The 26,679-nt window shown below is 32.4% G+C and overlaps 1 protein-coding gene across 1 annotated transcript; it reads left to right on the top strand.

The window, feature by feature from the left end:
* Positions 1-889: 889 nt before the first annotated feature.
* LOC143386400 (uncharacterized) lies at positions 890-25,237 on the top strand (the record flags this gene model as incomplete). Its single annotated transcript, XM_077108553.1, is given in 5 exon segments — positions 890-1,006; positions 14,552-14,646; positions 23,412-23,996; positions 23,998-24,887; positions 25,140-25,237. Coding segments are annotated over 5 exon segments (1,785 nt in total), but the record flags the coding sequence as incomplete, so codon positions are not given.
* Between the last annotated feature and the right edge of the window lie 1,442 nt (positions 25,238-26,679).

Raw genomic sequence — 26,679 nt, 5'->3', positions numbered from 1 at the left:
CCTAGTGGTAACTTCAACTTTTTTGTTTCAACTAGTTATTTTAAAGTATTATTCTTTAAACAAACAAACAAAAAAAACAAACAAACAAAAAACAATTGTGACCAATTATTTATTTTATTAATTGTACAAGAATTGAATAAAATATGTATCTCATTGTGTAGGAAAGAAAATCTTACACCAATTATGCCTGAAGCTTTTCTGGTGGAGCAAATAGCGGGGTGATCCAGTAGTCATAAAAAAGAGGGTAGCTCAAAATATCAGGGATGGAGCATGAAGAGTTCAGTTTTGAGAGGTTACTTGAGTATAAGGATTGTGGGATTGTTTGAAGAAAAAGAAAAAAATAAAAGATTAGGTATGAGTTAATGGAGACAATCTGAGGGAGGTCAGATGGAACAGGTTCAGAAGTAGAGGACCAGCAGATTTAAATTGGATGATCAGTGCCTGGAGAGGGATAAATTCAAAGTCTTGAAAGAAAAGGAGAGTGACATTTCTGGTAAAGCTCTATGATCAGGAAGCCAGGTGTGTGGCATACTTGATTGATTACATCATTCTGGTTTTCAGGAATGTCCAAATATGAGGCGAATGTGGTAAGTATCCTGCTGACACAATATTTCCTGTCTTCTTTCCCATGGGATCAACATCTTTTCTTATATAATACACAGTTAGCATTTTATTCATGCTTCTTAGATCCATTCTTTTAGTCATTCACCATTTTTTCTTCTACTTGTTCCAATTTGCTTTTTCTTTCATTGTGTCCACATTCAGATCCTTGATTCTCAAGGATGCCACATTTTTTATGCTTTACTCTGACATTGTTGTGGGACTGGGCATGAGCTCATGGGAATCTTGGTAACCAGGGCCCTGACTTAGAAAACCTGGACAGTGAAAGATGGCAGCAGAAGCAGTGTATTTTCATTATGAAAACAGCAGTGGCAGTAACCTGTTGGAAAATTCAGAATATTTAGTGTCCAAAAGTAGAACTGATGACCCATTGAGGTATACCTATGTAGGCATAACCAAATCAATTTTCCACAAGGCTTGTAATTTCATTTATTTTTTTTTACCTTTTTATTTTATGTTCTCCTGCCTGATTGATATGCAATAGTGAATTTGGTTTTTGTAAACTTGTCTCTATAGTCATATTTTATACCCCTTTTTGTAAATTTACATAATGGTGTAATATTTCCTCTTTAATTAAGTGAATTTAGAAATATCTTGACTGTAACATACACTTTTGGTATGCCTTCTTCTCCTCACAAATATAAACCACTTTCATTCTGTCATATCAACTTTTTGCTACACATGTACTTTGCAAGTATTTTCTCTCACTTTATATTTTATCTTGGATACCTGAGTGTTCCTTATCTACAATATTAAAAATTGGCCTTCACATACATAAATCCATGAAAATAAACAGGAAAGCATCTTAACGTTTGAGTAATATAGATCACTGATATAGTTTCTCTTTTCCCAGTATTCAAATAAGTTCCATGCACATTCATTTTAAGAGGATGACCAAGAATAGGGACAAAGTATAAATAGGGTATTAGTTGGAATAATACAAAGCTCCATGTTATTGAGTGGTTTACAGGGTTTCAAGAAAAAATAAATAAGACTTCCACTCTGTACACAGCTATGTCCTCTGCTCTGCATCTGGAGACAGTGTATGATGTCACGTTTTAATCTGTCATAGTCAGTTTTGTGCATAATTAACCTGTCTTGCTACATTCTCCTGGATCAGTGTCCCCTCTCTTCCTTCATCCACTGTGCATGAAATTTTATTTTTTGTGATTCTGTCAAATACTCTGTGAAAAAATAAAAATAAGCTCAACAAAGGATCTAACATCTATGTTGCTATAGTTTTCAGATTCTATGAGGCTTGAATGTTGTAACTTGTTATGACAGCACCGTTCTCTCTCTCTCTCTCTCTCTCTCTCTCTCTCTCTCTGTGTGTGTGTGTGTGTGTGTGTGTGTGTGTGTGTATGTGGTCTCTCTTTATTCTTTTGAAGACTGTATCACTACTAGGAGAAGGGAAACCTTTGTAACCACAGAAAAAATAGAATAGCCATTAAAAGCTGGAATTATTTTATTCCAGAGTTTCGGAAGGAGTGTATCTTTGCTAAAAATTGTTATTAATACTCTGTCTTGATATTAAAAACATCCATAACTATAAAAGAATGAGTTTTTATTATTTTAAGCTGTTATATTTGTGATTATTTCCTTTAGTAGCAATAGGAATCTAGGGATTTTTTTTTGCAAGTTTAATTGACAATGTAACCAAACTGAATCCTCCTAAAGTGGTAGGTATCAAATATAAATCCTGGTTGTCCAGGTTGTTTATATATATTTGCAAGTTTAATTGAAAGCTGCCTAGCATATTTTCAGAAACAGAATGAGCTTGGTTAGGCAAATTCTTCAGCCTTTCATTTATCTATCTATTTATCCATCTATCTATTTATTTATATATTTATTTAACATCTTACCTGCTGCTTACTGTAGATTTGACTCTATCTTTTATATAACTTCTCATTCTTTATAAAATATTTTGTTCTAAAATACCTTTTAATATATTTTATTTTTGCAGTTTTCAAAAGTGTAGGGCTGATTCTGACAAACTTCCTAAAAATATGTTTTTATTTTTTAAAATGGGAGGAATTCTTTATTGCTTCTGTCATCTACTTAATTGAGAACAGAAAATTTACTGGTTCATATTTCTTTCACTTTTTTCACTGAGTGGATATATTTGTGTCTCTTTGGTGGTCTTTTTTTTCTGTTTTGTTTTGTATCTGAATTGTAGATTTTTGAGATTCAAACCAATGTTTTTAATATGGTAAAATAAGATATACACTAGTAGCTTAATTGTGTCTCTTGCTATTTAATTTTGTTTTTTCAACAAATGAGTTATAACAGAGATAAAAAGTAGATATTTTCAAGGTTACCATAAAGGAAATGTGTAAAAATAGAAAAAATTAGATAAAATGTAAAAGTCAACAAAATATATACACTTGGGCTTCAGACTAATGTGGTGAATTTCTGGCTGAATGTTATCTAAAGTGTGCTGTCATTGTGTACATAAAAAATTCAGAGTGAAGACTTAAATTCAGAATGGTCACATAGAACTGTTTTTCATCTCTAATGTGTCTTAAAGTTTTTACCAGGGGTATTAAAGGATTACTATACTCCTTATTGTGTAGTGTTCAGTGACTTTGAAACTGTTTATGAATTCTCTTTCCTGAAAACTTTAAAAAGCTGAGAAAAAGTGTCTTGTAAAACATAAAATAATCATATATAAGAATACTATATTCTGTTGTTTAAATGGTATCTCAACCTATGAATAGTGATATTAAAAATCTATACTTAGAAATATGTGCACATAGCAAAGAAAATTTACCAAAAACTGCATACCTATTAATATTCCAGCCAAAATGTCACTAATAACATTTTATTATTTCTCAGTATTATCTATTAAATTCTGCATGTGCTTTATTATTGTCAAAGTTTTTCCACACTGCCTACATTTTGTAATATATTAGAAATCTTCTGTTTTTTTGGTACCATTGATTGAACCTAGGTACACTTAAGCACTGAGACAAATCCTGTGCTCCCATGCCCTTTTTATATTTTTATTAGAGACAGTGTTTTGCTGAATTACTTAGAGCCTTGCTAAGTAGCAGAGGCACTATTTGACCTTGTTATCATCCTGCCTCATCCTCCCAAGTCACTGGAATTATAGGTGTGTGCCACCATGTCTAACATATATTAGCAACCTTAAGATTGACACTTGTTTCTTTTTGTTTTTAATAACCTATGGTTATTTTGTACAAAAATTATGCAATGTATTTTGGAATGTATAATGTGTACATAAACATTTATAGTATTTGCACAAAGTGTACAAGAAAATAAACAGTCTGTGGTAAGGTTTTTATTTTGTATTTAGTAAACTCATATAATATTGTCTATAATTAAATTGAGATGATAAGATGGAAATTATAATTTTCTTATCAACCAGTAAAAACGAAATATAGTGTCATTGAAATACTAGGAAAGAATAAGCTAAGTGGAATAATTATTTGTCTAAAATTATTGATGTCACCACTCATCCTAATGGTCCAAAATAAGAAATTACTCAAATGTTCTTGATTGTTGAAATGAACAATTTGTACTGCATCCATAAAATACAAAATCAGTCATCAATATAAAGAAACACTTTACTGAAGCACACATGTTTATTGACTCTTACAGCAGCTGAATTTAAAATTATATTGCATTATGCCAGGCAAAGTAAAATTATAGTTTTTATAATACATTACAGTAACATCCTTCTGGGGAAAGCAAAGTTGCATGTAAAAGAAAAAAAAAATTTTTGGCGGGGGGGCAATGATGTAAATACTCTTTGCTTAAGACTAGTGAATATGTTTAACATTCTAATTTGTTAAAACTGTATAATGTATTTCTATGACATTCAAGATATGTACATAGGACATCACCAAAAAATAAATATACAGGAGGATGGCTGGCCTTTGTTGTGAAATGAGTAGAAGCATAGAAAAATTAGAAATGGCATATAATAGGCAGGTATTAAATCTGGGAACCTGGTAAAATATTTACTTTTTTTAAGGTACATTTTACATTTATGTAATAAAAAATTCTCATGCTAGTTATTAAGAACCTTTTTGGTCTTTGGGATAGTAGATGAAAAAACTGATTTAGACTGTCCTGAGCAAGGCTGATTCAAAATTTGTTTACTTTTGAATAACTTCTGAATCTTTACATAAATGTTTTTTTTTTTGTCGTTTTACATGTGCATCATACTTTAATGAAAATTTTAAAAGATATGTTTCTGAAATAATTATATTTCTCAGAATACTAGTAACAATTTATGATTTGGTATAAATCTCAAATTGGTTATCTTTCTATTTTAATATTTTATCATTCTCAAACATTTACCCATGTTCTAACACTTGGACATACTTTATTTAATTCAGCAACCATTTGGTAAACATTATTGTTTTTATTCATTTTTTTCCCTTAGTACAGAGGATGGAAGTAAGTATCACCAAATACACACACACACACACACACACACACACACACACACACACATACATACATATGTTTGTGTATATATATATATACACACACATACACACACACACATTCACTGGTAAAATATTCACCATACTATGTTATGAATTCTGTCATTGAACTTGCAATCCAAAAGCATAATGCACATTTATTGCTAGGATTATTGGCATGAAGTACAACACATGGCTTAACACATTTTTTTAATAATTTTCTCCAATTACATTATTTGATAAAATGATGTGGTTCATAATCAAGGCACTTAAAACTGTGCCTGGTGTATTCCCAGTAAGGTTTTTTTGTTTTGTTTTTGTTTTTGTTTTTGTTTTAAAGAGAGAGGTGAGAGAGAGAGACAGAGAGAATTTTTAATATTTATTTTTTAGTTATTGGCAGACACAACATCTTTTTTTGTATGTGGTGCTGAGGATCGAACCCAGGCCGCATGCATACCAGGCGAGTGCGCTACCGCTTGAGCCACATCCCCAGCCCTCCCAGTATGTTTTTAACTGAGTTAAATTAGCAAAATGAATCTCAATGATCAGTGCATGCAAAGGATATCAATAATATAATACTGGCACTCTGGTTTGAATAATTGCTCAATAATAGTCCATATATTTAAGGTTTATTTTCTTTTTTTTTAATTGATAGTAGTTTATTTTATTTTATTTTTTTAATTAATTTTTATTCTTGGTTGTTCAAAACATTACATAGTTCTTGATATATCATATTTCACACTTAGATTCAAGTGGGTTATGAACTCCCATTTTTACCCCGTATACAGATTGCAGAATCACATCAGTTGCACATCCATTGATTTACAAATTGCCATACTAGTGTCTGTTGTTTTCTGCTGCCTTTCCTATCTTCTACTATCCCCCCTCCCCCCTCCCCTCCCCTCTTCTCTCTCTACCCCCTCTACTGTAATTCATTTCTCCCCCTTATATTTTTGTCCCCTTTCCCCTCACTTCCTCTTGTATGTAATTTTGTATACCCCTGAGAGTCTCCTTCCATTTCCATGCAATTACCCTTCTCTCTCCCTTTCCCTCCCACCTCTCATCCCTGTTTAATGTTAATCTTCTTCTCATGCTCTTCGTCCCTACTCTGTTCTTAATTACTCTCCTTATATCAAAGAAGACATTTGGCATTTGTTTTTAAGGGATTGGCTAGCTTCACTTAGCATAATCTGCTCTAATGCCATCCATTTCCCTGCAAATTCTATGATTTTGTCATTTTTCAATGCAGAGTAATACTCCATTGTGTTTAAATGCCACATTTTTTTAATCCATTCGTCTATTGAAGGACATCTAGGTTGGATCCACAGTCTTGCTATTGTGAATTGTGCTGCTATGAACATGGATGTAGCAGGGTTTTTTTATAATAACACAAAATTATTTTGTGTTATTATAAAAAACAAGGTTACTATAAATTACAAAGTCCCAACAGGTATAATTCTACAGACAAAGAGTGTCCCTATAGTGTGCTCTTTTTAGGTCTTTAGGGAATAGACCGAGTAGGGGAATAGCTGGGTCAAATGGTGGTTCCATTCCGAGCTTTCCAAGAAATCTTTATACTGCTTTCCAAATTGGCCGCACAAATTTGCAGTACCACCAGCAATGTACAAGTGAACCCTTTTCCCCACATCCTCGCCAGCACTTGTTGTTGTTTGACTTCCTAATGGCTTCCAATCTTACTGTCCTATAGAGGACAGATTAAAACTAAAGTGTTTTATAAAATTATTATTGCTAAAGTGTATAACAAAAAACATAATTTTGTCTAGGAAATTTGACTTTTGTCTCTCAGTAATTACAAGCATGAATAATTCCCAACTATTAAAAAATAGTCTAAAGATTCTTCAATGTCAGGCTAAAAGTTGGTGGCCACTATCCAAGAAACCAGAAAAACCAGTTTAGAATGGGACCCCAACCTGGGGGACTCTCCCAACGAGACCAATGAAACTGCATCTTTGGGAAGTTCCGCCAGGGAAAAATAAACCCCCTTCATTGGTCTATGTTCCCTCAACTCTTTTCAGCTTTCATGAACAAGACCCCCTCAGGAAAAAGGTCAAAAAATATTTAAAATTCTATATTTGTTTTATGCCTAGGTTAATATGTTTTTCTGATTACCCTCTGCTTTATTCTGAGGCCAATTTACAAGGGTTAACTCTCAATCTAATAGGTTTTAAAAAATAAGCTACAAGGCTTTTATTGTCTGTTTGCTTTGTGTGGGTGCACCAGTGCACAGTCTGTCTATATGTGTATTGCCATGTCTACATATATTTGGTACAAAAACAAAATTGACATATGAGCTCATAAATTAAAATTTAAAAAAATGGATCCAAATACTTTTGGTTAATATAATTTAAAAGATTCAATTTAAATTGGGAAAATAGATAAAAGTACAAATGTCTTTAAAGTTACTAATGCACAGTTTTCTTTCTAGATGTTTAAAGAGCTGTTAAAATGTTAATGTCTATAAAGTGTCTGATATTCATTGTCTCTAGGGTTTTTATTCAACAACAACAACAAAAGATTACTAATACTATTCAATGCACTTGTCTGATACATTGTTTGAAAAGAAAGATATGTAAATTTCATCTAAAAGTATATAAGATTAATCATGGATGTGTTTGTTAAAGACATCTTATTGGTACAAAGTTAAAATGCTAACTGTTAAATATAATATCAAATACTCTTAAATCTTTAAATTCCATAAGGTAAAATATTTAAACAATGTTGGTGTTTTCATAAATTGGTAAACATAAAGAAAGTTTAAAATTATTTTGTGTTATTGTAAAAACAAGGTTACTATAAATTACAAAGTCCCAACAGGTATAATTCTACATACAAAGAGTCAAGATTCTTCAATTGTATTTCAATTAAAGTACTCTAAGTAACAAATATTTCATATTATTAAAAGGGATTAATTTGTCTAAATTCAAAAAAATATAAGGGTTATTTCAAGGTATAAAAAAAGGACCAATGGGTTAAAAGTTTATTTAAAAAGTTCTAAATATAAAAATATATTTACTGAAAAATCTTTCCAGGTTAAAAGTTTTTATGTGGTAAATTAAAATTATAATACATCTAAGTAAACAACAAAAAGGTCTAATTAAGTAATATAAAGCTCTATAATAAAAGACAAATATTAAATTGTTTATATGTAACTAAGTTGGTTATATATATGTAACACAAATATTTAAAACTATTCAAGGTTGTTCCCTAAGGACAAATAATAATGTTCTGATATATTTATATGTCAAATTGACAAAAACTTCTAAAAATATTAATTTTTATTAATTATTTACATTATGTCTCTTAAGTTTTATCCCCTAGAACAAGTAATCTTAGAAAAATTAAGGTTTGTACATCTGTGGCTAAACAGCAACTGTTATTTTATAGTATTGTCTTACTTTACAAAGTCTAGATTTTCCTTTAAAAGCTAACCTTGGTTAATTTAAAAACATCAGTAAAAGTGTGGTACATTATTCTTTTTTACATATTAAGTGTCTTCATATCTCTCAGGGATACAAGTCTTTAAGGTAAAAGGTTTAAGGAAACATTTTATCAAGGTGGTATTCTCCAAACTAAAATTGTATGTATTGGTAATTTAAACTTATAGAGATAATAGATTTTATTGGAGATTTATTTATATCAATTGATATTGTGCAACCAAATCTTATGTTACCTTTTACCCTAAATTTAAAAAGTAATGAGAGACTATTCTATTTAAAGGTTAAATATTATAAAACATTCTGCCACTTTTCCACATTAAAAAAAATGTTAAGTGTTCTCAGCCTTTCTTTAATTAATGTTTTAGATGTATGTCATATTGTGCTAGCTAACATTCATAAAGAGTCACAAAACAATATGTGTAAACTTTATAAAACTAGATCTAAAAAGAGAAACAAAGATCAGCTTTAGCACTAAAACACTAAGATTTGTAAAAAGCCCTGCCTTACCTGAGATAAGGCTCTGCCTCCCACCTTACAGCATATCAAAATAACTTCAAAGTAGGCCAGATTTTAGTTAATTTAAACTTATATTCAACGATTAATTTTATTACAAAAATTACTGTGATCTCTAATAAAAAATATAATGTGTAACTCAGCCTCGGTTCAAAATTATATACAAGCTAAATATGTTTTTACTATTGTTAATTTCACTTTGTATTCTCATTATAACTAAAAAATGTGACCACTACACTAAGAGCAACCAAGAGACCTTTACTGTGACAGTGTCTGATTAACACAAAGTGAGAGAGAGAGAGAGAGAGAGAGAGAGAGAGAGAGAGAGAGAGAGAGAACTGCAAAAGAGAGAATAAGGGAGAATGAGAGAGAAAGTGAGAGAAAAAGGAGAGAGCAAGAGAGAATGACCTGGCAAGAGAGAGTTTTTATAGTCAAAATCTAATGGACTCTCTGTATCTACAAGCTGCCTTGTTGGTGTACAGTGATGAGATCATACATTAGATTGCTAAGGTGTCATCTTCTGCCTTCAGGCAGATCTTCAGCATTATGTAAATTAATAAATAAAATAAGGATATTCTGTTATATTAAAAATTAACTGAAAAGTTATAAAGATTAAAGTCAAAGCCCAGCATTCTTACTTTAAATCTGATAAAACTGACTTGCTGGATGTTTAAGGCCAAACTTAAAAATTAAGGGGAAAATAAAAGAGCCGAAGAAACCAATATTTGGCTCTTGCTCTCTAAGTCAGCCTGAACCCAGGACAGGGGAAAAAGCTTTGCAGATTCGGGCCACATAACCTCCCAATAAGGGAGATTAATGAGACCAATGGAGAACAGAAAGCCAATGAGTGTATATGCTGCAAAACAGGAGGGTCATTTAAAAAAGGAGACGTGCCTGATGCTTCCAAGGGAAGCCATATGGTCAGCAAGACCATCCTAATGCAGATGACAGTAACAGAGCTAAAATGCTGCTCACATGTCCCCCAAGAATGTCCACCAAGGAAACTCAGCTGACTCTTACCAATAGATAGGAACAAGGTCAGTTTGTCCAGCTTGGTCTTAAACACCTAGCAAAAACACTTAAAACCAAAGCACAGCCATTCCTGGACATTTAAAAAGAAACAACAATTATTTTAATGTAACTTAAAATGTACACTAGTGTTAGCATCTCCCAAAATAAGAAAGGCTGGAGGCAACACAGAAAAATTCTTAGGCAAAAATGCCTGATAACTACCAATAATAAAACTGACAGAAGTTTTTAGTCAGTTCAAGGCCTACAGATCTTCCTAACTTCCTACACAGATAGCAGTAATCAATATTTATTAATATAATTATCTAGCCTTAATTAACAAAAGGATCTTTACTGAAAACAGTGGTCATGTCAAAAAGGTATTTTTACAAAAATCAGATGACATTAACTAATTTAACTAAATGTTGTGTCTACATTCCTGATAATTCTGACAATGTTAAAGATTTATATTCCCTAAAAAAGTGCCTTATTAGTCTTCATTAGGCCTTGTTATGGGGACGTTTTCTCAGGTCTTCTGCCTCCTGGTAAACAATTATTAATTTCTGTCATTTTCACGATATTCATGGACAGGTTCCAGATGCTAACACTGCTATTTTGTATTAATCTTACTTCAGCACTCATGTCTTTTTGTTTCTCTCATAGAAGTGCCCACCCATGGTGACTTTTCATCCTGTTCTTCCTGAACCAGATTTTTACCATGTACTCCTTGACCCACTCAGTTTCTAGAAAGGGACTCCAAACTGCTTGCCCACTGCACAAAGCCCCCCTTTCAGCTAGAAGTAGCAAGAACGGTCATCGCCCTTTTCTTTTATGGCAGTTGGAGGTCCCTAATATTAGAGGAAAAATTATGGTCAATATAGATGTTCACCAATATGTCTAGGTCAGGAAGATGTACCTGGAAAACTGCTTCCAATATCACCCTAGGTGATCTACCAAAAAGAGACACTTGCTTCTATAATCCAACTTACAAGTGGAAAAACTCCCTATTCACCAAAGATTGTGCTTCCTGGGTCCCACGTTGAACTCCTTGACTAAATCTCCAAACTGTCAATGACTCTGAACTATGTAACCTACTATTTTGGTGGAGAAAAGGGAAAAGAACACCTGGACTTATTAAAAGGCCAGGCGCCACTGATTTATCAACATAGACTGGCTGCCCCCATTTTAGTTCCCCTCCTAACTGTTTTGGGAATAGCTGGATCTACTGCTTTAGGAACTGCACGTCTTGTCACAAGCTCTAAAAATTTTAAGTCCCTCAGCCATCAAATAAATATAGATTTAGGAAAACTAGAAAGGTCAATCTCCAAACTAGAGGTTTCACTAGACTCTCTGACAGAAGTAGTCTTACAAAACAGATGAGGTCTAGATGGTCTCTTTCTGAAACAAGGAGGACATTGTATGGCTCCAGGAGAAACTTGTTTCTATGCAAACCATTCTGGCATAATAAATGACAGTTGGGCGCTTGTGAGAAACAGGTTAAAGGAAAGAGATGAAGCACTAGACGCTTCTGGCAATTGGATCCAAAACCTATTCTCATAGTCCCCTTGGTTGGCTATCATCATTTTAGCCAAAGTTAGGCCCCTAGTCCTTCTCCTGATTGGTATTATTGTAGGACCCTGCCTCTTACAAAAGAATGTAGATGAGGTAAGAATTATGGTCTTGTGAGTCCAGTATAGTCCTTTAGACACAGAAGGAAAAAAAAAATCTGAGGCCTATGATGTGCAAGATTGACATCAAACCTACTAAAACCAGTGGGGAATGTGATAGTAGGAACAAATGTGACTCCATTTTGTTTTATGACTTCATCCTGTAAAACAACCATGCCAAGTAGAAGAGTCATGACTGGAGCAAGATGTTCTTTTCTTTTTGCTATAGAAACCTTTAAGAACACGGAACTAACTAATGGGGTATTGTCTCTATAGCTAGGGTAACGGGGCTCTGTTTCTGTAACTGGGGTGACTGGGCTAACTGTGATTGGTTAGGCTTCCCTCCGCTTGACTGCAGTGTCCCGCTTCTGTAACCTGGCTTGCTTGCATTGGCTAGACCCCCTGAACATCCCTTTTGCAGTTTTCAGGCTTATAAGGAGTGCCCTTGCAATTGTGCGGGGCTGATCAGGGGAACAGCTTTATGTTCTGGTCAGCCACCACCAGTGTGCTTCAATAAAGGCTTGATTCGATTATGTGTGAGTGGTCTGGAAGTCAGTTTATGAGACCCTGGGACGAAGCTTTAAATATAACAGAAGAAATAGCAAATAAATAAGGTGAAATGAAAATGGACCAAAGGAAGTTAGAGCATTCATATCTTTCTGGACATATTGTGACATGCCAGAAATCACAACAACCTGGAGGTTGAGGATGAAAGATCAAAACTGAAGCTTAGTGTAGCAACTTAGTGAGAGACTGTCTCAAAAAATAAATAAATAAAAGGTCTAGAATATATCTTAGTTGTAGAATACCACTGTACCAAAAAAAAAAAATCAAAATTCCAAATGAAGTATCCTTTACCCTGAAGCCAATGAATACTTAGGAGTTTTAAGAAAATTGTGTGTATGTTGGTTTGGGCCGCTATGAGGTGGCTCAGTATTCTTAGAATTTCATATAAAGGAAATTATCTAAAGAATACCAACCTGTTTTTTTAACATATATTTTGTTCTGACCCCTGAATGTAAAAGTGTTCATTTAATATTATTTTATGTAAAACAATGGGAATATTCAGAATGAGTATCTGAATCAGCATATTTAAAATAGTGAGGATCTTCTAAATCTTATTGGGAAAGGGGCTCTTCTGTGGCAGAACATAAAATTTGGAGGTAATATCTTCAACCACTTATTTTCTAAAATGTCCTATATTGAGTCCCATTTTCCTCTGACATTTTTTTAGATTCTGTGCAAGGATTCAATTGTCAACTTCCAGATTTATATAATTTATAACAACCTGGTATACACAAGTGTGTTCTTTTTTTATCAGAATAAGTAACTTGAGTGAGTAAATGTAGAGACCCCTAATTTATAGGAAATTAATTATAAATATGAATATTGTTCTATTCTGGGGCTTGAAACTGGTACATAAGTTAGTAAAATTTGATGGCAGTGAACACCAAACTTGTGGGATCTGTACTAGATGGTATCAGAACCGAATTATTGGACTACTAGTTGTTGAAACATTGGTTGTTGCTCAAACTTGCACATTTTGTATCAAAAGTGGTTGCAGAGTCAGGAAATGTTGCACAAACTTGTAATCATTGTTATGTGGAAAAATTAGGTAGGAAGAAAGTAAATATGATTCAAGACTCAGTAATTTAGAGACCCTAAGCAACATTGTAAGCCCATTTGTCACAATTAAAAAAACATCAAATTTTTTTGAAATGCGTTTCAGATGTAGAATGCCCCTGGATTAAATCTCTAATTTAAAAAAAAAAATGCTGTTTCAGAAGAAAGACATCACAGATCTGAATGTTAAACTAACTTCATGTATGTGTTTGTTCACTAGTGATAACTGATACCCTGGTAAACGGAGTATTTCCAAGCTATCAGAGAGGCATTTAGGGTGCCAGAGCCTTTCAGAATTTTTTTCTTAATGGCTTAGTATTTTCTCACTTTCTACTTTGAAATGAGCCAAGTGAGGATACACAGTGAGAGTGGTTTTATGAATCTGGGAATGTTAAACCTGATATGTCAGTTTCCTTATGAAGTGAGAGATTAACAGTCTATTCACTTAATTTGTTTTTTTATTTTTATTTGTTGTTATAACTTTGTGCCATGTGATTCAAGTTGACCCAAGTACCTAAGTGTTTTGTAATAGTTTGCTAGTTAAAATTTTTATTCTTTTGTTTTAGAAGTGAGTTGTGATGTTGTAAAAGTAATTTTTTAAATACACTGTAGATTTATGTTATATTTAAATAATGAGAAGATAGACAACTTTGGAGATAAACATTCAAATAATTATGTGGACTGTTGAAAGTTTTGGTGTGTCTTTAGTGATATCTTATGTCTTCGACACACTAAGGTAGTCACCATCATTTGAGTATTGTTATTACTTATAATTTTGTTATGCATATCTCAAGTATCATTGCTTTGTTTGGTTGTGCTTCTTTTGAATATTCAATAACTAATTGCAACTATTATTTATCCTTTGGAATTATGTTGGATTTTTTCCCACTTTTTGTGCTTCAGTGTTTTGCTTCACATGTGCTGCTCCCTGGGTTTCATTATAACAAAATTAGCCACCAATTTTACTTCTTATAATGAATTATTGGGGCTGGGGATATAGCTCAGTTGGTATAGTGCTTGCCTTTCATGCAAAAAGCCTTGGGTTTAGTCTCGGGCACCACAAAAAAAGTATCGTACTGAATGGTTGACATCACTACCATATATGAAAGCCACCTCTTTTAACTCTCATTAATATTTGTATGAAATTAAGTACTATGTCATTAATCATATGATTTATGTAATATGTATTTCTTTATTTTTATTTCAGGAGCCATTGACATTAAAAGATGTGATCATTGAATTTTCGGAAGAGGAATGGAAATTCCTGGACCCCTCTCAGCAGACTTTGTATGGAGATGTGATGTTAGAGATCTGTAAAAACCTACTCTTTATTGGTGAGCCTAAATTTCATTCAGAATTTTTAATTGAAAACAAATATTTATTTTTTTAACTTTATAGAGTATCTTATGGTAGATTCTATTCTGCATTAAAAAGTTTGTATCATGATTTTAGTACAAAGATTGGGCATTTGTTTATGTGGAAAAGAAAATGTTAATTTTTTTTTCTTTTTTATGTTTAACCTATCTTTTCCAAATAGTGCTCACAATGTAGAGAATGAAAATGATTTCAAAGTATTTTAGTGTCTTTGTCTAGACAAAAAATGTTTGAGAAAATAATTTTGTAGACTCTTATAGGATATTTACTCTTTCTTTTTTTCCTAATGAGGGTAACACTAAAAAGACTTATTTAGTTACCAAGAAAATAACAAAACATGACATATTCCATCAAAAATGTATTGATGTCTCTATGTAATATTTAGTCACCACTTGGTCTCCAACGAAATAACCTTGGGATTTGAAGAGAAGTGACAGTAGACATGTCAAGTTGGGTAGAAATCAATGAAGCAAAGAATACAAATAAGAGATCCAAAATTAAAGAGAAATTCACATTTAAAAATATTAATTGATAAGCTTAAATCTGACAGAAAATATTTTTTTCAAGCCTAGGTTTGTTTCAGTTGTAATCATTAAAGATCATTTCATGGTTTCTATTTACCATGCATATCAGTTATTTAAGCTCCCTCTTGTTCTTCAGTGATCTCCCTACATTTAAATTAACAAAATATTGTAGGAAAATCAAAAGAAGAGGGGCTGGGGATGTGGGTCAAGTGGTAGCTCGGTTTCCTGGCAGGCATGCACCCTGGGTTTGATCCTCAGCACCACATACAAACAAAGATGTTGTGTCCACCAAAAAAAAAATAATTCATTCTCTCTGTCTCTCTCTCTCTCTCTCTCTCTCTCTCTCTCTCTCTCTCTCTCTTTCTCTCTCCCACTTTCTCTCTCTTTTTTAAAAAAAGAAAATCAAAAGAAGACACAGACAAGTGACAGGAAATGTGGCATAGTGACAGAGAGGCCAAATTGCCAAGCTTTATTTATATCAACAGGTTAATTTAGGTCATTGGGATCACTAGTACATACTGTTCACTTTATTACTAGGCAGATTACAAACTTAACAACATTATGCAGCTTATTTCTCAGTTATATACTAAGTTGCAATGTGCAGTGTTAGGAGTTTTGTGTAGCTCTCAAGAAAGTCCATTGTATAAACTTACTGTTTTATGGACAGGTTTAGACTCAGTGAACCATTGTGCTTGTCTAAAAAGAGAGTTTTTTTTTATTCTGAGGAGTTGTGGGCCAGAGATTATGTTTCAGGATGATAACACTCTAGTGCAGAGCCTTTTCAAGCAGGGCACTGCCATAGCAGCTTTACATTGCACATGAATTTAATTACTTGACTAGTTCCTAGGGAAAATTGGAGGGCATTCTAAGGCAGGGAAAGAAAGAATTGTCACCCCTACAAATTATTCCACAATGACTGTGAGGATATGCATAACCTGGCATTTATTTGCATTTGGAGGCTCCCTAAAAAATCTGCTCATTTCCACATATCTCTAGGCAAACCATTGTAAGATATTAATATTACAGGAGAGTTTCTTTAATATAATTTAAATATTTATTCATTCAAATTTTTCTCATCAGAACTTTATATGAATGCTTATATTGAATATTCTGTAAAATTTTTTTACCATATAATGAATAGCAGTATTTAACAATACCTGCTCCTAGTGGTTATGTAAGTATAGCTGATCAGTGTGGTTTAAAGAATAATTTTCAGGGCTGGGGCTGTAGTTTAGTGACAGAGGGCTTGCCTCACACATGTAGGGCATTGTGTTTTATCTTTAGTACTACATAAAAATAAATGGATGAAATAAATGCATTCTATGTTTCTATAGCTACAAAAAATTAAAAGAAAGATTTCTATTGTATTACAATTATTCATAATATTGTAGGTAAAATTTCTCTAATTCTTTGTCTTTTTTGACTCTCACTCTTTAGAGAGCTTCAGTGTTGTTCATTATGTTTTCTCACATTAATGATACTGTTTTTGTTTTTATATCTATATGTAATAATTGAATAGAAATTATCATGACTTGTCACTTTAGGACAACATTAGGTAAAATTAAACTGCATGTGACCCATATGCCAATTTTCAATCAAGTTTTCTATGCTTTTACTTACAAGTATAAATATTACCCCTGTTTTATATATGATTGTATATTGTCTTGATTATTTACTCTGCTTTTGTGCTTAATCATGTAATGTATCCAAATTTTGTTAAATATATAAACACACACACACACATACATACATACAAATACATACATACATACAAACACACACATACACATACAGCAGATTGAACACAGAGGTTCTTGTAATATTGAGCTACGTCATCACCCCCTTTTGACTTTTAGTTTGAAATATACTCTTGCTAAGTGGCAAAAGTTGGAATGGTATTTCCATGTTTCAGCCTTCCAAGTAGCTAGAATTAATGGCATATTCATCATTTCTACATATATAAATCTGTTCTTTTGTCTAGGAGTAAGACTTTAGCTTTTTAAAGGTACCATAAAGATGTTTACAATTCTTTTATCTTTTATATATTTGTCAAATATGTAATTGTGGTCAAAACTGTATATCTTTGCTGAACTTATTATCTTACATATTTTAAATATACTTGTTAGTTCTGTTCATTCAAAATTTTTTGTAACTTTTTTTTTTCTAGAGAATTTGTATCACATTTTTTCTTCAAACAAGTTCTCCTTTTCCTTACTTTTTCATCCCTAATACCATTTCTTTTGGTTTTTATATATGGCTATAGTAGATATCTCTCAGAAGTAGAATTAACTGGTATTTTTTTGGGGGGGAGTGTGAATTACTCTTTTACTTAACATATTCTCCTGAATGTTGATCATTGTAGATATTACATAATTTATTATCTTTGAAAAGATTTATAACTTTTTCATTCAAAATTGCCTTCATGTAGCCATTTGAAATGATATTTGATTGGCTTGCCATATTGATCTCTTTTGAATGTTGTTTAATGAGAATATGTCTGTAAATATATTTTGATTTGACCATCAAATTGAGGTCTAATTGATATACTTTCAATTTTATTACTCATGGCTTTCTCATTTAACCTCATTCCATTGAATATTGTAGCTTTTATTATTTTATATCAGGAAGCATTATTAATTTTTTATGTGTAGTTATGGATGCACCAAGAATATTCTAAAGAATTGTTCAAATAACTTATTTTGTTTACACAAAAATAGTATTGATTGTTTGGTGTTACATATACTTCTTAGTTTTGGGGGGATGCTACTGGCATTTATTTTTTAGAGCAGGTGCTTAACCACTGAGCCACATCAATAACTCTTTTTGGGGAAGGGTACTGGGGATTGACCTCAGGGGCACTTGTCCACTGAGCTACATCTCAAGCACCATTTTTTATTTTACATAGAATCATGGTCTCCTTGATTTGCTTATCACCTTGCTGTTGATGAGGCTGCCTTTGAACTCACAATCCTGCTGTTTCAGACTCCCAAGCTGCTTGAATTACAGGTGTATATTACTGTGCCTAGCTGGTAGCTATTTTTATATTTTATTTTGTGATAGAGACTAGGTAAGTTGCTTAGGGCCTTGCTTAATTGCTGAATTTACCTTTAAACACTTATTCATAAATTTTGAATATCACTGTCACTTTTTCCTTCCAATTTATTATTTTATGTTACAAAGCAACTTCAATGTTTTAATATCTTTAACTTTTTTGTATTTTTAACCTGATCTCTTTGGAACAATATTCCATACACTATAAAGAAGATTGCCTCTGTAAACCTAATTAGTTTTTAATGTTTTCTGAAGTTTTTTCATTCTCTGGGACCTAATGCAATCATATTTTTTTTATTTGCATCAACTGGGGATTGATGTATGCTAGTATTACTGTGTTGTTTTTTATGCTGTTGAATTTTTTTTTTCTGTGATTTCTTTCTAGAATTGTTTTTCTGTGATTTCTTTCTATAAAAATATGATTTGAGTTACAAATGTTTCTACTATGATTGTATTCCAGTGATTAGTCATATTTATCTTTATATGATATTCTACTTTGTATCTCATTTATATAATTATTATCACCTTTGCAATTTTGAATGTAATATTATATCATTTTGTTTTTTGTCTTTTTGTTACCTTATATCTTAAGAGAACTTTATGTAGATTTGCATCTGACATAGTTAATATATTTTTATTTTATTTTAATATATTCTTTTAATCACATTGTTCTCTGATTATTTGTTTTCAAATTAGGTTATTTCTACATAAATTACTGATGAGAAAGAACTTATTTCTCTAGATTTCAAATTTTGTTGATATTTATAAATTTATCTACTATAAAAAAACTGCCTTAATTTGTATTTCATAAATTTTAAGATAATTTTTAAATTTTGCTGGGGTTGAATATACTCTTTATTGTGTGAGCTATTGTTTTCATTGGTATTTTTCTATTCAAAATTGGTTCAACTAGATTATTATAGTCATTTTGTAAAATATTTGGAATTACAAAGTAAAGAAAAAAAGGTTATGTGCAATGATATATAAATTTAATTCCATATAACTAGAAAGCTGAGACAGTGGAATGCCAGTTTAAAATAAATTTCAGCATCTTTTTGATAAGCTATCTTTAAAAAAAGTATATAGATATAGATATAGAAATATAGAAATAGATATATAGAAATACAGAAATGCCTGTGGATTTAGTTTGGTGAAACAATACCCCTGTGTTCTCTTATGAAAAAATCCCCCCAAAGATAATAATATAAATAAATAAGAGATATACATTTCCTGAAATATTTGTGTCACAGGTGGAGTCTGAATATGTTGAAGTTAAGGGCTATGATTTGAAATTGTTGTACTAATATTAGTCAGTTTGTATTTTGTCCTCATCTGTGGTGGTATAATTTCTTATGGTAATTTTCAAAATTCTCAAAGCTTTTGTCATCATATTGTAATAAAATCTATATATTTTTGAGTAATAATGGCCTTGAATCATACTTTTCTCTTGCTATTCCCCCCCACTTTGATAAAGTTTTATATAATTGCAGAGTTATTCAACATAGCAAGTGAAATAACTTTCTATTATTTTTTTTTAGGTATGACTTCTAATCAAAACCAAAAATTTTCAGGAGAGCAAGAAATAAAATATTCTTTGCAAAACTTGAAAAAGCAAAGGTATGGAAAGCAGGACAGTTAATACTTGGTTTTAAACAAGAAATTTAAATTGAAAGAGGGGGAAGTTCAGAAAATTTGTGTGAATGAGTGGAAAAAAACATGAAAATTATTTATTCATAAAAATACAAGTTCATTAGTTTATAATATTACAAACATCTATAAAGACTGACTGCTCAACTAGTGCCATTCAGTTTTTATTTGGTTAAACTTTAAATTACATTATTGTAATTTTAAAATTTTTACTACTCAGTATTTTGTGTAAAACCACTTGCAATACACAAAATTTTAAATTGCAAAAGTATGTATCAAATTACATTTACACGATGTTTACAGGGCATTATGAAGCTGTATCTTAAAAATATCTTTAGAAAAATAAAGACTAAACCAGTTTGCTCAGCTTTTAAATAGGATTAGAATAGAAATAGGCATTATAATGAAAAACTCAAAAAGTTATAAAATGCTTATTATCATTTACATTTTTAAAAGTTTTGATTATCTCTACATAAGTGCAGGTTAGAGAAAAGTGTACGGATCATTAATTTAAAGTTGCAGCATTCTAGTCTGTCTTTTTTATAAAGTAATAAGAAGGAGATTTTCTACACAGTATAGACAAATTGTCTTTTAATTTAAACACATGTGTAGTATTTCTACTTAAAGAAAAGAAAAACATGCAGATTAAGAAATGCTGCAACAAGCCTTACTAAGACATCTGTGTTGAAAAGAACAATTCAGTAATTAAATGTGTTTACAGTGAAAGTTTGGTAGGTATTGCTTTTTAAATGCAATAATAATTAAGAAAAAAAAGGAATAGAGAAGCAGTTTAATCTTTCTAAAACACATCAAATAAGCATAGAGCTCATCTCTCATGTATGACAATCAAAACACAGAAAAGTCTCAGGAACATTTAGCACAGTCTCCCAGAAAACCCACAGCCCAAATGGCTTGCAGGAATGCATAACACCCCAAAAGCAGACATGAGGGTCTTGGGAGAATTGTGAAAGTCTTCTGACACTTTTCTGGGATTGTGCTAAGAGGTATAAAACATGCCTGGAATAGAAGTAGTAGGGATGGTATGGGGCAAATTAAGAACAATGAAGGGCTTAAGCTAATAATTGTATAACCCTTTGAGAAAAGTAAAGCAGCCACAGTGGTGATTTAAGACAACCTTTGAATGAGGAATGGCTTACAATTAAACTTCTCCTCTGTAAGAAAAAAAAGATCTATAATCTCTTTGTCATTTCATGATTCTGTTTACCATTTCAGAAGCCCACTTCTGTACAACCTTCTCCCTGAAACTTGATAGTTTGAGTCAAAGGTGCTTGTAAAAATTTATTTATAATTTTAATTCAACTTGAAGCAGTCTTTTTGTAGTTACCAATGTATTTATGGCTCATAAGTTAGCATAATTAGGGCTGGGGATGTGGCTCAAATGGTAGCGTGCTTGCCTGGCATGCTTGTAGCCTGGGTTCGATCCTCAGCACCACATACAAACAAAGATGTTGTGTCCACCGAAAAACTAAAAAAAAAATAAATATTAAAACTCTCTCTCTCTCTCTCTCAAAAGAAAAAAAAAAGTTAGCATAATTACTCCATGTCATGGAACATCAAGCATCCCACCTGAGTAATTTGTTTTTTGGAAGGTGATGAGCCATCTGAAAAAAAAATAAGTATCTGAAATAATTAGTAAAGGAATATAAGACCTGGCAAGAACTTATGTTAAAAGAGGTAAAACATCTTATAGATTCTCTAGACCACATAAGTTCTGAAAAACAATTGCTAGATAATTTTTCCAGTTCTTTATTTAAGGGAGTGTGCATCAAAATAGGAATAAGATTTCAACAGTAAGAATCTTTCTTGAGACAGGTTGATTGACATTCTGACATGTCTCACCCATCTCTGTCATGCTAAGTGGCTATATGGCTCCAATGGTTGATAGCATCTCCAGTGTCATGTTGAATTTAGACAAAACTAGGTAGTATATAACATACACTGGATAGTCTCAAACCAGCTGGATTTCAACTGTGAGTTCAGAGATACCAGACTTTTTTCCCTAAAGACTTCCATGCTTTTTTTTTTAATTTCATGCACAGTTTATTGATATCTTTCAGGAGCTCTATCTGACATGTACTGCTTCATCTTTCATATCAACAGGTATTTTGACCAGACTCCTCGTGAATATCCCAAAAGATCTATGCATTTTTGTGATTTTGGATGGAATGGGAAAAATTTTCCAAGTGTGAGAAATAGAGACTTCCTGGATCCTATACATGTTTCTAGTGAACTAAATCCTGTTGCCATTAGATTTTTCTGAGGTCCTAAGATTACTTATCTGTGCATCTAAAATAATATGTTTTTGACAAATCAGTAGTATTCTCTAACTTATTTCAGTGAGCTAGTTACATAGAAAGAATTTTAAAAACACCCTCAGTGATAGATATTTTTGCTGGAAAGTTGAGCAGCCCAGCTCAGATGAAGTTTGTTCTTTGGCTTAATGAAGAATACTCTGACACATCAGGACAATGATTATGTCCCAGTGCCTGCAGGATTTTCCACAAATTAAAACTAGTCAATAGTGTGTTGGAGGCAAGGTGGATCTGTAGGGATTTGGGACATTGGCTAAGCTGGAGAGAGACAACAACACATATGGCAGTCACATTTGAGGACTTGTGGGTGCTTGTGAATATATTTGAACAGCATTTGTAATTATACCATGGGTCTAAAAATAAAAAAAAAATGCAATGGAGTCTATTTCATGCTATAGTTAGTCACTGGAATAATTTACAATTCACAATTGAGTAAATATCCACAAAGATTTCTTTAGACAATTTAGATGAAAAAGAAGGAGAAGGAGAAGGAGAAGAAGAAATTTCTGAGTTTTAGTAGTCTCCCTGATAATTACTTTACAAATATGATGAAATGAACAGTTTCTCCTTGTGGCAATGCATGGAATTGTAATGACTGTGGGAGTAATTGTACTTTCCTAATATTGCTTTATTTAAAAGTGGAAAGAATTTTAAAAACACCCTCAGTGATACTCAAAGAGAACTATATTTATGATAAATCTTTTAGGACCTGTTGACTGTCTCTACCCTAGGTAATTCACAGCATAGTAGATTTGGTGTAAAACAATGTAAATTCTGTGAAAGACATTAAAATTGTCTTCTTTTTTAAATCCTAGAAATCACCCATGTGATCGTTTAAAAGAGCTTTACAATGACAAAAGTAAAAAGTTTTTAATCCATACCCAAAATTTATTTATCCAAGCTTTTATAATCAAGAGACAAATTACAGCTATAAGGCATGTGAAATCGTTTTTAATAAAACTACAAAAATTCCTGAACTCCAGAGAATTAATATTGGTGGGAAGCTCTACAAGTTAAAAAAATATGTAAAAGCATTTAAAAATAACTCAATCCTTTATCAGAGCAGTGATAAATCCTCCATAAGAAAAGAATGTGAAAACTATTTTACTCAAATTCTATGTGTTACTAAAAACAATAGTCTTTACAATGGAGATAAACCTTACAAACTGAAGAAATGTGAAAATGTCTTTAAGTGTTGCTCAAACCTCTTTAAACACTACAGTAATCATACTGGAGAGAAAATCTGGAAACATAAAGAAAGTGTCAAAGCTTTTAATAAAAAATTACACCTTCCTGAACACCAGAAAATTTATACTGGCCAAAAGCCATACAAATGTAAAGAATGTAAAAAAACTTTTGATCGAAAACCATGCCTTATTCGACATCAGAAGATTCATACTGGACAGAAGCCATACAAATGTGAAGAATGTAGAAAAGCTTTTTATCAAAAATCATGCCTTTTTCGACACCAGAAAATTCATACTGGAGAAAAGCCATACAAATGTAAAGAATGTGAAAAGGCTTTTAATCAAAATTCACACCTGACTGAACACCAGAGACTTCATACTGGAGAAAAGCCTTACAAATGTAAAGAATGTGGCAATGCTTTTAATCGAAAATCACACCGTACTGAACACCAAAGACTTCATATTGGAGAAAAGCCATACAAATGTAAAGAATGTGGCAAAGCTTTTAATAAAAAATCTTGCCTTACTCAACACCAGAATTCATACTGGAGAAAAGCCATACAAATGTAAAGAATGTGGCAAAGCTTTTAATACAAAATCCTGTCTTACTCAACACCAGAGAATCCATACAGGAGAAAAGCCACACAAATGTAAAGAATGCAGGAAAGCTTTTAATAAAAAATCATGCCTTACTCGACACCAGAGAATTCATACAGGAGAAAAGCCATACAAATGTAAAGAATGTGGCAAAGCTTTTAATCGAAAATCACACCTTACTCGACACCAGAGACTTCATACTGGAGAAATGCCATACAAATGTAAAGAATGTTGCAAAGCTTTTAATCAAAAATCTTGCCTTACTCAACACCAGAGAATTCATACTGGAGAAAAGCCTTACAAATGTAAAGAATGTGGGAAAGCTTTTAATCAAAAATCTTGCCTTACTCAACACCAGAGAATTCATACTGGAGAAAAGCCATACAAATGTAAAGAATGTGGCAAAGCTTTTAATCAAAAATCTTGCCTTACTCAACACCAGAGAATTCATACTGGAGAAAAGCCATACAAATGTAAAGAATGTGGGAAAGCTTTTAATCGAAAATCACACCTTACTCGACACCAGAGACTTCATACTGGAGAAATGCCATACAAATGTAAAGAATGTTGCAAAGCTTTTAATCAAAAATCTTGCCTTACTAAACACCAGAGAATTCATACTGGAGAAAAGCCATACAAGTGTAAAGAATGTGGCAAAGCTTTTAATAAAAAATCATGCCTTACTCGACACCAGAGAATTCATACAGGAGAAAAGCAATACAAATGTAAAGAATGTGGCAAAGCTTTTAATAGAAAATCACACCTTACTCGACACCAGAGTCTTCATACTGGAGAAATGCCATACAAATGTAAAGAATGTGGCAAAGCTTTGAATCAAAAATCATGCCTTACTCAACACCAGAGAATTGATACTGGGGAGAAACCATACAAATATCTGTAATGAAGCAAATCTTCTAATTGAAGGTCACTTCTTAGTCAACACCAGAGGCTGCATATCAGAGAAAAGCCATAGAAATTTGGAAAATGTGGGAAAGCTTTTAATCAAATATTGTAACTTATTTGACATCAGAGAATTAATACTAGGAAAAAGTCATACAAGTTTAAAGGATATGGCAATGCTCTTTATCAAAGATCACACATTTCTGAACACCAGAGAATTCATACTGGGGAGAAACCATACAAATGCAAAGAATATGGCAAAGCTATTCTATTAGGAAAAGTATTGTTGTTCACCAAATATTCATACTGGATAAGAGCCATGTAAATGTTAAGAATGTGGCAAATTTTCAGTATGCTTCAAGTGTTAACAACAAACAGATCGTTCATACTTGCAACAATTCTCACAAATACATAGACTGTAAAAGTCATTTCCTGTAAGATGAAACCTCATTGGTCACCAGAAAGTTCATACTGGAAAGAAAAATTACCATTGCCCAGAGATAGCTCCACAGCACTGACTCCATAAAATTCCAACCCTTGCCCAACTGGCCATTACTCATTAGCCCATGGAAGTGGACAGGAAGCATGATTGGATGATCTGGTTTCTTTCCTTCTGTGTACCTCTCTAGGTTCAATTGTCATTTCCTCAGTTTCTCTGTATTGATTGAATTCAAATCATCTTTTTTTTTTCAAAAGCTATATTTGGACATAAAGGCCTACTTGTACCAAACCAACTCATTAATAAAATTATCTTATGCCTGAATTCTATGATCACATCAATATTTTTTCCATAATCTCAGCTGGACACAATGGTCCTATGTCAATGTCTTATTTATTTATTTTATTTTATTTTCGGGGTATACCGAGGATTAAATTCAGGTGCACTCATCGAATAAGTCACATCCCAGCCCTATTTTGTATTTATTTAGAGACACAATTTCACTGAGTTGCTTAAGGTATCACTTTTACTACAAAGACTGGATTTGATCTTGTGGTTCTCCTGCCTCAGCCTCCTGCACTACTTGGATGCAAGGCATGCATCCCTGAACCCAGAAATCATTGTCTTTTGTTTTGTAGTTAATTAAAAAATTTTATTCAGGGTTTCATGTCCATAAAAAGATTCAAAAGATGATTTTGTCACACTTCAGGCATCAGATTCTGGCGTTTAAAATGTCCTGCATGATACATCTTAGTTTTCTACATCAAATGCAGAGTTCAAAAGTTTGAAACCAGATGGTGGAGAAACAAAGATATTGAACAGCGAAATGCAACACATGGCGTGGTTAAATCCACTCATGTAGTGGCTATAAATGCTCACACTAAATAGACATCAAGAGGCCTGTCCATGACCTCTGAGAGTCCTGAGCCTCCATTCAGATTTTGAGCCCCTGAGACTTCAAAGGGTCTGCACAAACGAGAGTGAAGCATACTAACTTTTTCCACTCTTAAACATACTATTGCATTAACTAGACACACCAGAGGAAGAACTGTGTGTCTTTGTACCAAAGTGTGGCTCTACTTGCATATATATGACATCTGTTTTAGAGAACACTGATGTTCTCTAAAACAGATGTCATATATACCTAATGAAACATAGTTGCCCTTTTTTCTCTTAATAGAAAACCACAGCCCTGCATATTTTTAAAACAATTTTGTTACAGTTGAAAAAAAAGAATGGTTAAATAATTGTGTCAATGAAAAGCGTTTGAACTGATGAGTCCA

The sequence above is a fragment of the Callospermophilus lateralis genome, unplaced genomic scaffold (genome assembly GCF_048772815.1).
Source record: "Callospermophilus lateralis isolate mCalLat2 unplaced genomic scaffold, mCalLat2.hap1 Scaffold_917, whole genome shotgun sequence".
NCBI classification, from domain to species: Eukaryota; Metazoa; Chordata; class Mammalia; order Rodentia; family Sciuridae; genus Callospermophilus; species Callospermophilus lateralis.
Note: the sequence above shows the minus strand (reverse complement) of the source record. Positions and strands in the feature narration are given on the sequence as shown.